The following is a 17306-nucleotide window of genomic DNA, read 5'->3' on the forward strand; positions in this document are numbered from 1 at the left end:
TTATCTTCTGTATTCTCTTACTTTGGTTACTATTAAGACATCTTTCTGCTTTCTAGGGTTGGCAAGGTATCTAGATTTTCCTTAAGCATATAACTAGATTACATAGTTCATTTTGAATCTTTATGTGATTTTTTTTTTACTGCAGAGGATTCAAGTGGATGATTATTGCCATAGTCTTGAAACAAAAGCAAAAGTACTATCTTAAAAATAAACAAATAAAATTGTTATTACAAGAAATTGAATACAGTTCCCTGTGCTATAAAGTAGGTCCCTGTTGTTTATCTATTTTATATATAGTAGTGGGTTTCTGTTAATCCCAAACTCCTAATTTATCCCTTTCCCGCCCTTCCCCTTTGGTAATCAGAGTTTGTTTTCTACGTCCATAAGTCTATTTTTGGTTTATAAATAGAATTTGTGTAATTTTTTCTAGATTCCTCACATCTGCTCTTTCATTCTTGGGAAATTGTTCCATGTTTGGGAAGCCTCTTTGCAGACAGAAGGTCTCTGGATAAGAGAGGTTGTGGTTTAAAAGGGATAAATTACTTTGTATATAAAGTAAGAGGAGTTTTTAGTGGGTTTTTGAAAGCACCAGAGCCAGGGATTTGGGGTTATGAATTCAATAGTAAGAAATAAGAGTAAGTTTCTTTTTAAGGGGAGAGCAGCTCTGAGAATACGGTGTCAGGTCAGGATTAGGGGAGCAAGAGAAAGAAAGAGAGGGAGAGAGTGCCATAATGGACCCACTTATGTTAGGGAGGACAAGGAACTTCAAAAACAGCTGTCTGATAAACAATGTTCTTGTCCTGAGCATTACTTCTCCTTTGTTATGCTAGAATCTTCAGTAAAAGACTACTGCATTTGTAACAGCATTCTGGTTAATAAGCATGTGAAGGTCGGGTAGGGAGAAGAGACAAACTGGGGAGAGGCTATGGGTTGGCAGGCAAAACAGCAGAAGCAGGACAGCAGCTGGCAGAAGTCAAGGTAGACGGCTGAAGTGGAGGTGGGCTGGAAAGTATATAGTGACCTGAAGAAGGAGGTGACAAAAAGCATGCAGACTATATGTCTGCAGGTATCTGCACTTGGGGGTTTGCCATCTCCTCAGAGAGACCTTCTATGATTCCTTTTCTGATTAAAAGTAGATCAACACAAGTCAAAATTCACTGCCCTCAGTGATTTTCTTTATAGCACTTATCATTGTTCATTTGTTTATCATATGTCTTTCTCATCACACTAGAATAGTGGTTTTCATCTAGGGGCAAGGTTGCCCCCCAAGGGACATTTAGCAATGTGTGGAGACATTTTTAATCATCACAACTGGAGTATGTTCTACTGGCATCTAGTGGGTAGAGGCCAGGAATGCTTCTGGACACCCTAGAGTGCCCAGGACAGTCTCCCAAAACCAATTACCTAGCACCAAATGTCAATAGAACTAAAGTTGAGAAAATGCTTTAGAAGAAAAGTTCCTAGAGGAAAAGGACTTTATCTTTTGTGTTGTAATTCCCAGTACTTATAATATAACCTGGCACATAGTAAGTATTCAGTAAGTATTAGTTGAAAGGTTGATCATCATTTAAGTCCTCATTTTTTCCAGCTTGAAATAAGAATCAGTTTCTCTTGGACTCATATTTGCTACCATCTGTATGTTGATCTCTCCAGTTGGATCAGAGCAATAATATAAAACACGTGAAAAGGCCCATTTTCTATGCATCCAGACCAGGAGACCTCCTACATCATCTCTCCCTGAAAATTCTCTCTGTTTAATTTGTACAGATTAAAGCATGATTGGGGCGGTCAGAAATACAGCAATAAGTATCCTACACATTGGAGTTGGGGGTTTGCAAAGAGAGTTCTAACCACTCTTTCCCTCAAGTGATTGGGACAGAAGGAATGCATAGCAAGCACACGGACAACTGATCAGAGCTGGGCCCACAATCTGGGTAACAAGCTGTAACAAGCCTGCAAACTCATCAACCTCCCACCCCAAAGCCCTCGAACCACTGTGCATCCAGCCATAGGCCAAAGTCAAATTTTTCCATTGGTACCAGACTACTCTTCTAAGAACATTATTTCTGTTTGGGGCTGACAGACTTTTTCACTGACATTAGCAGCAATCTACAACCATTCAGCACCATCATGTCTCTGCAACATTAAAGAAAATTGCAATGAATATTTCAGACTTTCAAAGTAATGTCCCTAAAAGTAGTGACTTAGAAGGAAGTGAGAAAAAGAATCCAGCAATAGAACACAGTCATTTTCAAATCTGCTCATGGGTATTCTCCCATTTTAAAAAATCAGTATTATAATGAGAAGAAATAAAAATCTTTGTTTTTATATTACTTCCTTGGGAAAACAACACGGTAGTTTGGATCAGAGATCAAAGAATTGGACCATGATGACTGAGAAACTGTCCTAGAAAACAGTCTGTCCACATAATAAGCAAGCTTCACGAGTCAAGGTCAGGACCCCATTAATGTCCCTTTGGGTTACCTGACTTTCTTGTTGGTCCCACTGACATATCTGCAGAACCTGACTCAGTTCCTGCCGCTGTTGCTTCAGGTACTTGTCTAGTTGCCGTCTCCTGTCTTGCAGAAGTTCAAGAAGGCTGTCGATCTTCAGGCAGCTGTTATGAGCTCCCTGAACCATCTCGGGATTTACATTAGGTCCATCACATTTGAATTTTTCTATGAAGTCAGTGAGTTGTTGACTTTTGTTTAAGAGGGCTAGAGATCGTTCTAAGAGTTCTAGAAGAGAATTAGAAAAAGGAATAGTGAGATGAGCAAGCATTTAGAGTAAAATGTGGGCTCTTCATATAATTTAAAATATATGTAACTTTCATATGAATTCAAATGTGTAAACATAAAACACCTACAATACAACTGGTCGAATACCTCACCCTAATAATTGCTATGGCACTGACTGCTGAACGGTAGGATGCTGAATTTCAACAACAGCGTAATTCAGTGCGAGGAGTTGAAAGACCAGGGGGTTTGGGTACTGGTTCAGCTGGTTTTCAGTGGTGTGATGCTGGCTGAGCTGCCTACCCTCCTTGGAGCATTCTGCATCCTGAGGTGGCTGGACTAAATCTGAGGTTTAAAGGATATTGCCTGCAGTGACTAAACAAGAACTCAGTAAATGTGCTGGCCAGGTGCCAAGGACGATGGCAAAGCAGAAAATGTGTGCTCAGTCTCACAGGATCAGCTGTCACCCAGTTCTGACCAACTGTGGACATGAGGGAATATGGGTTCAGTACTGATGTGGCTTCCAATTTTTTAAGGAATTATAAACATAGATTTTTATGTGAAAGCTTCTGATTTTTAAATGTTTTGTAATTTGCATTTTTTAATTAAAAAATACTTAAGGATAAACAAAACATGGCTCTTTGCCAAATAAGCCACCAGTTTGTGCTCTCTGAAGTAAACAGCATTACAGGTTTGGGCAACATCTTGTAGAAATGGGAGTTCAAGCCTGAACATTGAAGGACCACTAAGGAAGGGTGTGGAAAGGGGGAGTTGAGACTAACACTCTGACGAGCAACCTCACTTGGGGATCAATTGGAGGAGCAGTTGGGAAACTATCCACTCCCCATAAGCCAAAAACCTAGGAGTCATCCATGACGCACCCCTCTCCCTAACCCCATCAATATCAAGACCTGTCTATTTCACCCTCTATCTCCTGCATCTGTATACTTTTCTCTACCCCCACACAGAAAGCATCATCTGTTTCCTGGACTGGTGCAGTCACCTCTTAATTGCATCTCCTCTCCAATCCATTTCATCCATTCTCCATGTATTAGCCAGGAAGATTGTTTCTAAACACACTACCACACACACAAACACACACACACACACACACACAAAACAATGGCTTCCCATTGTTCTAGAATTAAGGATAGACCCCTTAACATGATTTCTGGTCTAGCATGATCTGGTCCGTATGTTTGCTTTGAGATCGTCTCAATCTCTTTATCTCCAACCGTATCTTCTTTAAATACCTCACACATGCTGTACACCTTCCTGCCTCAGAACTTTTCACTGCGTTCTCTGCCAGAGACATCATTCTCCTCAATCCCTTCCTTCTCCACCTTTATTCTACTCATATTTCAGGTCTTAGTCATTGTCAATTTCCTCAAAAGACAAACCAGACTAGACCAAATCCTCCTATCAAGTGTTCTTACACCACAATGTTCCTCTCATTCACAGCTCTTATCACAGCTATAGTTCTACATTTATATGTTGGGTTAGTTGACTAACATCTGTCTTTGCCACTAGGCTCCAATGCAATATGAGAACAGAGACCATGACTGTATTCCCAGCACTTAGCATAGTGACTGGCACAGGAGAGACATTCAGTAAGTTTTGTAAGATGCTAGAATGAAATCAAATGATTAAAAGAGGGGGGAGAATTAGGAGAGCTATAGATGCTAGAGATCAGCAGTCCTCTAGGGATGTAAAAAAGAGATGTTGGGAAGACTTGGGGTTCTGTGATGGGTAAGTGATAGAAACAGAAGCCCAGTTACCAGGTTGAGAAGTGGGAAGATAGTGATGAAGTCAACAAGAGAGGACAATCTTTGAGACATTTGTTGTTAGAAGGGGAAAAAAAAAAGGATAGACTATCAGCAGGGTTAAATAAACTTTTTATTTTTAGGATGGGAGAACTTTGAAGAATCTAAAGAGTAAATACATCCACTCTACTAGAAATGGACTAATCAGTGCTAAAAGCCACACATTCTGATTAGTTGCTCAGTGTTCTTTCCACTGTGCTATGGCACTCTACTTTAGCATCCTAGCATTCAGCAGTGAACCACACAGCAATGAGGAGGCTGTGGCAGTTGGGCCAACTGTCTCTTTTAATTGACATCTTATTTTGAGAGCTGGAAGAAAGACTGAGATAAGTGAAGATACTGTAAAGAGATATTTTGAGATAAAAAGGAAAGAATTTGAAACAGTTTATGCCACATGGCCTAGATTTGTCCAATAAAGTACTAGGTGGTATTATCTGTGCAGAGTGGAAAAGGTGTAATTAGGTGCAATGGGCAGTTTGGTTAGGAGTTAATAATACAAAGAAACAAACAACAAAAACAACCACAGACTTGAAGCAGGACAGGGGATTGGATAATTCAAACAGAAGAAGAAAAGTCAGGGAGAACATTAAAATTAACGTAGATCTCTTAAATGGAGACGTAGAAGCAAACATGAACAAGATGGGAGGGACAGGGGCAGAAAAAACCTATCTATTTAGAAAAAAATCTTATGTGGAAGGGAAAGGAAGAACGGAAAATGAGGTGAAAGCAGGCTATAGAAGCCCTTTCCCATCAAACTGAAGAGTTTTGATTTGTATCGTCTTCTGAAGTATAGTTGGTTTACAATGTTTTGTTAATTTCTAGTTTACAGCATAGTGATTCAGTTATACATATAGATTTGCATAGTTTTAATCGGTATGACTGATCCTCCATATATAGGCATATGTATTTCCTTTGTATTAAAGAGTTTGTTAGGACATCGCAAACAATTACACACACACATACACACACACAAACACACACACACACAGGAAGTATGGGCAGGCGGCAGGTCTCCACATAGTATTTCTTCCTGTCATTAACTAGTGACATCATATGGTAATTTCCTTTCTCTTTCTGGCTTACTTCATTTAGAATGACTATCTCTAGGTCCATCCATGTTGCTACAAATGGCATTATTTTATTCTTTTTATGGCTGAGTAGTATTCCATTGTATAAATATACTACAACTTCCTTATCCAGTTACCTGTCAATGGGCATTTAGATTGTTTCCATGTCCTGGCTATTGTAAATAGTGCTGCTATGAACATTGGGGTGCATGTATCTTTTCTAATTAGAGTTCCCTCCAGATAAATGCTCAAGAGTGGGATTGCTGGATCACATAGTAAGTCTATTTTTAGTTTTTAAAAGAATCTCCATACTGTTTTCCATAATGGCTGCACCAAACTACAACATGATGTTCTTAACCTCATTCAATGGCATTTTCAAGTATACACAAAAGTAGAGAAAATAGTATAATAGATCCCAATGGATCTGTATCTAAACTACATTTAAAATATATATAACATTTAAGAAAAAGTAATTAAATGATTGCTTCTGCAAGGAAGTTTCTTAGATATTATGTTCATGTTAATAAAGCCATTGCAAAAACTGGCAGGTATGACTGTGATCCTCCAGAACTTAGAACCAATTTTCTCTTCCTAATGTGCCTGCCTTGCTTATTGCTCACTTTTGCCTCATGCTACTGTGTCTTACATTGGAATTATATACAAATAACACTTAACAAACATACTTTGAGTTGACTGCTATCTAAGCCCAAGAGATTCAGAGATGTACTAGTCCCAGTCCTCTAGGATCTTACAATCTTGTGATGAGGACAAAGAGGGAAATGAATTATGACTACACAGAGTGCTGGGTGGTGTAACAGAGGGACCCACAAGACGCACAGAGAGAATTCACCAATATATGTGTACATGCCTCATCAAACTGTAGGCTTACTGTGGACAAGGGCCAGTACATGATTCTGATTTTCTCAGCTGGCATAGGTTCAGAAAATACTGCTTAATTATGCATAGTTGAAATGAGGGCAACCAGAATGGTAAGTAATCTAGAAACCACATTTGCTGGAAAAGACTTTAACTAGGCATGTTTCACCCAAAGGAGAGAAGACTGGAGAGAACATGTTATTCCTCAACTATTTCAATTACTGTCATGTAGAAGAGGGGACAAATTAATTCTGTAACTTTCCAGAGGGCAAAAACTTCAACCCATTCTTTCTGGTTCTGACCTCCAAAATGCTATAGAGTAAGTCTCTTACATGCAACAGAGCCTTAGCATTGCTGAAGAAGGAAAAAGTATAGGTTTTGAAATAGAGTAAGTATTAGGGATAAGTTTGCTTACAGTTTTCCCAGTTACATTAGCCTTTTCATCCTAACATCATTCACAATCTGTGCTACTCACTGATCAGCATCTCAGAACCTTATTATAATGGCTAGCTGCAGTTACAGCTGTAATTAATTTTGTTAAATTTAAAGACAACATTGCTATGGTCTGAATGTTTGCCCCTCTAAAACTTACATGCTGAAATCCTAATACCCAGTGTGATGGTAATAGGAGGTGGGGTTCTGGGGAGGTGGTTAGGCCGTAAGGATGAAGCCCTCATGAATGCGATTAGTGTTCTTATAAAAGAGACCTCACAGAGCTTCCCAACCCATTCCCCTGTGTGAGGACATAATGAGAAGTCTGAAACCTGGAAGGGGGCCCTCATCTGACCACGCTGTAACCCTGATCTCAGACGTCCAGCCTCCAGAACTGGCAGGAATAAATTTCCGTTGTTTATAAGCCACTTCATTTGTGGCATTTTGTTACAGCAACCTGAACAGACTAAGACAGATATGAAGTCCTTAACTGAAAATCAGAGTTTTGTCCTTTAATATGCATTTCAGATCAGTTCATCTTAATCATATCCCACTGAATCTGTTGTTTAATAAATTTCATCAACTCCCATTTTATAACCACAAAGCCCTTGGGTGCATAAATAGGGAGCCCGATATCCTTACTGGAGTCTCCTGTAATCCCTGTGCTTCAAGTATCACACAGAAGGGGCACAAAAATGTCATGATAAACATGCCATCAGGATGGAAGAATGTTCTGTCATCACAAAAGTAAACTATGTTTCCTGTCTTCAGCTAGCATTGTTATCCAACTTTGCAGATTAAGAGGAGGCCCAATGGACTCTCAAAGCCTACCCTTGAAAGGCAGGGCTTTGGTCCCACCATCAGCTGGATGCCAGGGTGCTGCAGGCTAAGACCTCCAAACAAAGCAGCATGTGCCCAGGAAAACTGGCCCACTGAGCCACTGAGCCTAGGACCTGAAGGAGCCAACATTAACAGCAGCAAAACAGCATTAAGGCTACTCCCCCTGCCAGCTCCATCCCCAATAATTTATGGAAAAGTCCCTACTTCCACAACCCCCACCCCCAGTCCCTTCGGAAAATGCTTTCATCTAATTGCCTCGGTACCGAACCTCTTCCACAAAAACATCAGTCACTATCAGGTTTCAGGAGGTAAAATTGCTGCGTCATGATCATGTTGGTTGGATGAAGACTGAATTGAGACCAGAGAACCATCTCAGTGGCATGGACTCGATTCACTCTCCAAGTCTCCTAAGGGGAATTTCATGTCATTCTGTTTACCCTCTTTGGACCCAGCTAGATTGCTGCACTGTAAAAACTGGGGCAGGCTGCTGCTCTAATGCGGATACTTTTGACGCTGTATATAGTCCCTGTTAGTGATAGGTCCTACAGACTAATCATCAGGTAAAATTACATGTACACATGTGGTAGGATCTCATAAAGTGTACACAGGAAAGACTGAGTCCTTTAATCTTTGAGTTTTAGAAGAATAATGATCTATTATCTAGGGTCCTTTGAAGGGTGATATAAACACAAAATCTATTTGTGCTTTTAAAAACACCTTTTGCCCCTGCCCCTACAATCTGGCTTGTGAAGTGAGAAGTTGAGTTAGGACTGTGACAAGTGAATTCAGGAAGCCATCCACTTGTACTCAGCTCTACTGGGCAGCAATAATTAGAAGAACTCGCTAGGAAGAATAGAAGTCATTGCTCCTGTCTATTTATCTAACCTGCTTCCACAGAAAAAGTTACAGTAAACAGTTGCTCTTCCATAAATGCCTTCCCTATTACAGTCCTGGCTCATCCCAAATTCTAGTGGAAAACGCCCACCATACAAATTGTTGGTTAATGACTAGACAACCTTTATTATAGTTGTTTCAGAAGGAGTTGAAGATAATTTTATATAGTGTATGACGAGATTTTTATCTGGAAGAAGTTCACTACTTTTAAAAACTGCAATAGTGAAAGGAAATTTCCTTATCCAGAACTGTTATTTAAAGGCTGAAGTTCATTTGCTGACCCTTAGAAGGAAAAGATACTGGATTCAATCATTTATTCAACCAAGAAATATTTCATGAGGACCCACCATGTGCCGGCACCTCGCTAGATGCGGAGGATAGAAGGATGAGCGAGGTGGAAATGGTCCCTCCCCAGGAACTAAGATCCAGCAGACTGAATAACTGAATCTCCCAGAGGCTCTTCTTCTACTGCCCCTGAGAATCATTTACAACTAGATCTTCCTTCCAGACGATGACCAAAATTAAGGCTCTATTTAACCTGATTTGGAACTAGTTGAGGTTTACATAATCAGATAAATTAAAAAGATACTGTCATACATGAACATCCTTATATTAAAATCTTTAAAAGCTTAGGTTAGAACAGACATATTTCTTGCCTTTGGTATGATGCTCATGAAGCTGAAGAAGTGATTTTAACGACTCAACACTCTCGAACTCCTGAGTGTTCTGGAGGAAATCTTCCGCTTGGTCTATTTTAATGGCAAACTGCAACAGAAATACAGGGGAAAAACATTTGAAAAAATAAAAACCAATGTGCCACTTTCAGTTATTTGTAAATGTTTTTCATGAATTAATGGCTCAGCCGACTACGTAGGTTTGTGTTTGTATGATGATGTGTGTGTGTGATGTGTGCTGGCTCACGTGTTTGTATGAGGGTGTGTTTGCATGTAGTCAGTCTACAAAGTGCCAAGATAAGAACTTTCTTCCTGTTCCTTTGCATTCCCTTCATATCCGGAAATACGTTATGTACGCTGAAATAAACCAGTTTGTTTACTGTTCTAATGTCTATTGAAATTTTCAATGAAAATTATGTTTCAATAATTTGTATGTAACAAATACAGCCACTGTCAACATCCTAAAGCAGTTTGTTAAAGAATAACCAAAGTCTGCTAAAAAACAAACAAACAACAACAACAAGTTTCGCTAAACAGTACCTACATAATTATTAGTAAATTTAACTTAAAAACCCATTTAGGTTGAAATATAGTTGGTTTTTTCCTCTATAATTAGACCTAGAACTGAAAAACGTTTCAAAATAATACATAGTCTAATCCCATTTCTACACTTGATTTTAACAAAAGGGCCGAGAAGCGATGCCTAATCCCGTTTCTTATACAAAGCAAATGTGTGTGTGTGTGTGTGTGTGTGTGTGTGTGTGTATTAGTATAGAAAGTGATCCAAAAGATACATAGCAAAGGGTTACCTTTATGAGAAGGAATGGGATTAGGGATAGGTGAGGGGTGGTAAACTGTTAGCTTTTAAATCTATAACTTGTAACTTTGTTAACTTTGTTTGCATTTTTAATCAATGATTTTATGTACTTCCATATAAATATAAGTGAAATCAGATCCAGCAAGAATGAAAAAATGGAAAGTTTCTCCTCTGTTTCAAAAACAAAAGGAACAGCAATTTTACACCCTAAATGGTGAGGTACATGACCAGTCTCTCTTTTGTGTGTTTCTCCATAGACTAGGACTTATGAACAGGAGATGTTTTAAGTGATGACAAAATTCTCAGGGGAATAATCTTAGAAGCAAATTTTAGAAAAGGGCAAAATATTTGGTTATGCTAGTACAGTATATCCATAGCAGTAGACAAATAACTAGGGTTCAAAGGTAATTATTATCATTTATAAAAGCATTTTAATCAACATGTTCACCTTTGGATCAGGAATAGAATAAACTTATAAAGTACTAGTGAGAAAGAAAAAAAAAGCCTATCACCATGCTTGTCCTCTTTTTCAAGTTTTATCCACACCCTCATCTTTGGATTCAGTAATATTTAATATTTTATGTGACTGTTTGATTAACAAGATCTACTGTGTTTTGATTATTACAATAGCCATATAAAATCCAGTTTTAAAGGCATGGGATCATGAGAGAGAAACTGATGAGCACGTCTCCTTTTGAAAGGCAGAGAAGGTGTCCACCATCCTGTTAGAACAACCAGATGGACACAAGCCACCGTCGCTTGGGGACAGTGTCCCAAAAAAGCACAGTGTTTGAGAAGAGAATACCCTATCTGATGGTGCATACCGTGAGCCTGAAGCCATCTTGTACTACCAACCACACAGTAAGAAGCCATTCTGTATTTCTAAAGAACTCCTGCATGCACGTGGTTCAAAAGGGGATCCAATCTACACATTTACATCTCTAATTAATTCCATTTCTAACAGCTGATTTTAAGAACATTCTTCGAAGAGAAACTTCAAAGAGAAAAAAAAACAAAACAAAACCCCGGTAGGTGATTTGTTTTTTCCCTGTAGAACATTACAAGAAGTTTTGAAGTCACTGTGTAACTTATATCTGTATTTCAACTTGTTTGACATTAAAAAAAAAAAAAAAACAAGCCAACCAACAAACAATACTTCACTCAGAAAAAGCTTCCCTAGAGTTCTATTAACTTTTATCTTGTGGATATTTTCTGTTCCCCAATTTTCTTCTTTGGATAGTTTGTACAGGATAGAAGTGGCAACAGAGGGACACTTTTCAAAGACCCTATCCTTAATATCACCTCCATCATTTTTTAAATCACTTATGAAGATTGCTTTGGCATACACAAGGGAAAGGGAAGATCATGCAGGAGTTTGCCTTCAACTAAGTATGAAGTGGTCCACAAAGTTGGAAGCAGGATAATATAAGAAACAATTCACTTTTTCACTAGCAATCAGACTGCTGGGTTGAATTACAAGTTGACTTATATTTCCTTTTACTTCATGCAGTATCTGGAAGTCATTTCTCATCACATAGAAGATCACCTAGCATTAATGTTCCTACACAGTGAAAAACAAATATTGGGCTTAATGTTTGAAAAAAGATAACTTCCTGTGCTCAAACAAGCTGAATTTCAAGGGTAGTTGACACCCACACCCCATCTACTAAGATGAAAGGAATTAGATGCATCTATAACTTGATGCCTGTAGGTGTATTTCACCTGGTTTATTTCTTCTCAGGAAAGAAAATTGTGTGTGGAACTTTTTCCCAAAATGATGTGTAAAATGAATTCTGAGCTGGATTTCAGTGCTCAAACTGTGAAAAACAAACCCTGAAAGTTACAATACGGTTTTTGCTCCTCCTTTTAACTTTTAAATGAGTTTATGATGCATGAGATTGTCTACCCCAATTTTAATGTTCTATTACTAATCTTCTTTCCTTCATTATTTTGGATTTCAGTCCTGAATTTTCAGTTTGGAAATGTCGTATTTTTCAAAGCAAGTGCTTTATCATGATGAAGCAGTGTGCCCACACCAAAGGCATGGACTGCCACTTGACAGAGAAAAAGTGAGATTTCCAATAACTATCTTACACTAAATATAACTCCTCTTTTGATAATGTTCTTTGAGTCTCACATTTTGAAATTGGGTTCCTCAAAAAAAAATTGCAGAATTCAAGAAAAATCATAGGGGGAAATGACCACCTTAGGCCCAGGATTTTGTCTTTCCCTTATATTTTAATGAGCTCAAACTATGAAAACTCGTCTATAGGCCTTAGGAAAGCACTCTGTAAAGTGCTTCACTTATAAGGTAAACATTCTATCGAATATTCTGCAATTGCTTTTCATAAGCAGCAGATTAAATTGTGCCCTCCAACTTCCAGTTAACAAGAACACATTAGACCAGAATTTCCTAGTAATCCTATAACCAGGGGTAATTATATCACAATGACTTATGAGTAAGAATTCCCATTTTTATTTACTATTTATCAATTTTAATGAACTGTACTTAGTTTTTGTTTGAAGGCCTACATTTAAAATATTAACAATTTTATTTTTTGACAATCAAAAATTAAATGTATATATCTTGGTTATTCTGACATTTTTGAACAGATTGCAACGTCTATTTGTGGAAATAAAACATTTTTAGGAGTGCTATCCATTTGCTCTAAAGTGGAGAAGGGAGAAGTTTTTTTAAACACAAACCTCCAAGGCATTTTCAAAAAATTCAGAGGTCAACCTGAGAAGCTCCCTTCTTCTCTCAAGCATGGAGACCAGGGCTGCCCATGCTTCGCCCAGCGTTTCGGCCATGGCATCATAGACCTGACTCTGATCCTTGTTCTCTTCAGCCGCCTTGTCTGCTTCCTGCAAGAGTTCCCACACTCGGTCTTCCAAAGCCTACGTCCAGGAAAGAAAAGGCACAAGGCAGAGTGTCACTCAGTGTAAGAACTTGGGGTCATATCTTAAACCCTTGAAATTTTGAAATTATACGTGGTCTAGGAAAATCTAGAAGAGAATTCATAAACATAAACTGCTATGCAGGCAGGTAGATAAAGCAAGCGGGAGGAGCAATGGAGACTAGTAAACTGGGGAGCATGGAGAGGCTAAAGGCACCCACATTTAAACATTGCTCCAACACCGTAGAGATTTATCAGAAATGCACAACTACATTCCCAGGGGTACAGAATACCATTATGACTTTACACTTCAGAAAAAGAAAACTAACTGGAATACAACTAGAAAGGAGTAATCATGAAAAAAAAAAAAACTGAGACATAAACTCAGTAAAACTTATTTATTCTAAATAATTGTTATTGTTAATATGCTTGTGAAGCTTAACGTAAATGTTGAGTAAATTCTTGAAAGTCAACAGTCATGATGTAAAAATCTATCATTTTTGTTGACTGTTTGAACAAATTATGGAAGATGAAGGGGATCATGTGCTTACAATATTATCTCATATGGGGACAGGAGGAGGAGCCCATAGATTCTGTTTCATTCTTGATATGGGCACCAAAATAAAGGCACAGTTTTTAACATAACAGGCTGAAAATAACATGAATAAATTATAAAATGTCAGCAGAAGAGGAAACTAAACATGTGCAAAATACAACAAAGAAGACAAAAGAAAAAAGAACATATTTATTAGGACACATACAAAAAACCAATACATATATATAGGAATATGATTAAACATCAGTTAACATAAAAAAAATGGATGAGTTGGGAGGGTATTGCTCAAGTGGTAGAGTGCTTGTCTAGCATGCATGAGGTCCTGGGTTCAATCCCCAGCACCTCCTCTGAAAATAATTAATTAAACCTCCCCCGGCTTTAAAAAAAACAAACTTTATTGTAAAATTATTATAAATCGATAAAAAAATGTTTTTAAAAATGGATGAGTTAACTTTTTTAATTAAAAAACGAACATTATCAGATTAAGGGAAAAAATTAAACTAATTTATTTTTGTTAGAGTCACCCCTCAAATAAAAAGACGTAACATTTGAAAATAAAGAAAGGAGATATATCAGGCAAGACAAACAAAAATAAAGGAGAACTAGCAATATAAATCTCAGACAAATTAGAAATCAAAGCAAAAATCACTGAAGATTAAAAAAATCACTTTATGTTGATAAACAGCACAATCCACAGGGAAAATAATGCAGTCATGACATTTATATTTATGACACTGAAGTATTTTAAGTAGATATACCTAGTCAGATCACAATGCAATAAAAGTAGGAATAAACAACAAAAGGCCAGATGATAAAACAATTCTCTTAAAAATTCTGAGAAAACAGTTTAAAAAATTATTCCTAGATTAAATGAAGAATTAAAAACTATAATTAAAGACCATTTAGGAAAAAATAGTGATAAAACAAAAATTAAAGGAGGATTAATCGATTAAATGCAAAATCAGAAATTAATAAATTAGAGAAAAATTTAAGAACTGAGTTTTTAAAAAAATTATTGAAAAGCCAAATGAAATATAAAAACATCTGATAGGTGGGATCAAGATGAAAGCAGAGGAAGACCCTGAGCTCATGCCCTTGCACAGACAAACCAAAACTACAACTACTTAAAAAACAATTCTTTCTGAGAAAGATCTGAAGATGAATGGAACAGCACTTCTACAATTAAGGATATTAAAAAAAAAAAGAAAGAAGCCCACATCAAGATGGGGGAGGAGGCAGAGAGATAGTCAGCACCTATTTCCCACCCCCCTCATGCAGCAACCTACAAGGAGGAAGGGATATCACACTCAGCCAAAAAAAGGATGAAATGTTGCCATTTGCAACAACATGGATGGACTTTGAGGGTATTATGCTTAGTGAAGTAAGTCAGAGAAAGACAAATGCTGCATGATATCACTTATATGTGGAATCTAAAAACTACAGCAAGCTAGTGCATATAACAAAAAAGGAACAGATTCAGATACAGAAAACAAACTAGTGATTACCAGTGGGGAGAGGGGTGGGGGAGGAGCAAGATAGGGATAGAGGATTAAGAAGTACTAGCTACACAGAAAATAAATAAGCTACAAGGATATACAGCACAGGGAATACAGGCAATATTTTATACTAACTGTAAATGGAGTATAACCTTTAAAAATTATGAATCAGTATGTGGTACATCTGAAGCTTATGTAATATTGTAAATCAACTATATCTCAATAAAAAACATAAAAAACATTTCCATCCATTTATTTTTAATCTATGTCTTTATATTCACACTGGGTTTCTTGTAGACAAAGCATAATTGGGTCTTTTTTTTTTTAAATTCACTCTAAGTCTCTGCTAAACTCAGGAGCAGGTGGACAGGGCAAGCAAAATTACCTCAAAGCTTTTCTACCCTTTTTTAAGTTGCCTTTTTCTTGTTTCAGTGTGCACTTGATTGCTATAAACCTCTGACTACTTTCCAAAGTTCTGACAATGTTGATTAAAACAGTTTTTGCTTGCTTTTTCAGTGTTTCTTTAGAGGGATGGACCATTGGAGCTGTCTACTTTGCTATTTTAATTGATGAATGTCAGGTTTTTATTGAATTATAGTTGACTTATAATATTTTTAGTTTCAAATATACAACATAGTGATTTGATAGATTTATATATCACAAAATGATCATCACTATGAGTTCGGTTAACCATCTGTCACCATACGAAATATTACAATATTATTAACTATATTCTTTATGCTGTACATTACATCCCTGAGACTTATTTATTTTAAAACTATAAGTTTGTACCTCTTAATTCCCTTCACCTTTTTTCCCATCTCCCCACCTGCCTCCCTTCTGGCAACCACTAGTTTGTTTTCTGTATTTATGAGTCTATATCTGTTTTATTATGTTTGCTCTTTTGTTTGGTTTTTTAGATTCCACTTATAAGTGAAATCACACAGCATTTGTCTTTCTCTATGTGACTGACTTCCCTTAGCATAATACCCTCTAAATCCATCCATGTTTTCACAAATGGCAAGATTTCATTCTTTTTATGGCTTCATAATATTTCATCATATATATGCATATATATATCCCATATCTTTATCCATTCACCTATCACTGGACACTTAGATTGCTTCCAATTCTTGACTATTGCAAATAATGCTGCAATATACACTGAGGTGCATGTTATGTTTATTGTTGCAATTACATAAAATAGACCTATTCTGAAGAAAAAGACCCTGCCATTTGCTGTACTAGAATAGTGAGCCAGAGCTTCTCCATTAGAATCCTAGAACAGTTCCTTCCTTCCTTATACTTTCAAATTATATCCTAAGATACATCACACACCTTAACTGTATTATTGTTCCTAGCTATCTGCTGTTTCTCCCTGTAAAAGTACACTCTCATGCCTTCTAACATCGACTCATCCATGTGACTTGCTTAGACTAGTGAAACGTGAGCAGTTCTGTGTGCCATTCCTGAGAGGAAGGTTTATTAAACAATGAGTGATTCTACCATTTCTCTTTTCATAGAAAGGGCTGCTCCTTCAGCCTGGATCCTAAAATAAATAAGGCATGCAAAATTGAACTGTAATTACCACGAACCCAACACATAGTGTCAGAAATACTACCCGTTCCCATAAGCCACTGCTGCTGGGGGGTTGCCTGTTACCCTAGCACAGCCAGACAGATTCACAAATGTAAAATCATTTGTTATGGCTCATACATCCGAGGTTCTCTCATATTTAATAAAAAAGGAAGATAAAATTCATAATTCAACAAAACAAAAAATCTAGACCAGAGCCTGATAATTTCATAGCTAACTCAAAAGATATCTCAGGAGAGTGTGTTGAACATGCCAGTGAACTCTTCAGAGAGATCCACTGAATGAGTGCTTGCTCTGTTCTCTTTGGTGTTTAGGCTAAACCACACGAATGATAGTCTAAATTGCCAGGATGAAAAATAAAAATAAAAAATAATTTGCCAGGACAGCTAGAGCAAATGCGAATACTTTCTTATCTATTTGAGAGCATAGTATCTGGGTATTTTTTTTCATGTGACAAGCTTTAGATTATCTTGAGGGCTGGCTAATTCTGCGTTGTTCATGTTTTTTCACTTTATAGTGTCTGTCATTGAAATGGAATAACATGGCCTCAGTTTCTACTTATGATGGGTGTTAGCTCAATAATTACACTAGGAGTTTTAAATT

At 37.3% G+C, this 17306-nt stretch overlaps 1 protein-coding gene across 8 annotated transcripts in view; it reads right to left on the bottom strand.

Moving 5' to 3' along the window:
* CCDC141 (coiled-coil domain containing 141) overlaps positions 1 to 17306 on the bottom strand; it is a 195146-nt gene that overhangs the window by 121125 nt on the left and 56715 nt on the right. For all 8 annotated transcript variants that reach the window (XR_004319964.1, XM_032479842.1, XM_032479840.1 and 5 more), the window contains 3 exons: positions 12865 to 13056; positions 9324 to 9432; positions 2485 to 2738 (listed from right to left, as the gene is read on the bottom strand). Coding sequence is in view for 7 of the 8 variants with exons in the window: in XM_032479842.1 (XP_032335733.1) it covers positions 2485 to 2738; positions 9324 to 9432; positions 12865 to 13056 (555 nt within the window). In the remaining variant the exon portion in view is untranslated. The remainder of the gene's footprint in view (positions 1 to 2484; positions 2739 to 9323; positions 9433 to 12864; positions 13057 to 17306) is intronic.

Source organism: Camelus ferus, chromosome 5 (genome assembly GCF_009834535.1).
Source record: "Camelus ferus isolate YT-003-E chromosome 5, BCGSAC_Cfer_1.0, whole genome shotgun sequence".
Taxonomy (NCBI): domain Eukaryota; kingdom Metazoa; phylum Chordata; class Mammalia; order Artiodactyla; family Camelidae; genus Camelus; species Camelus ferus.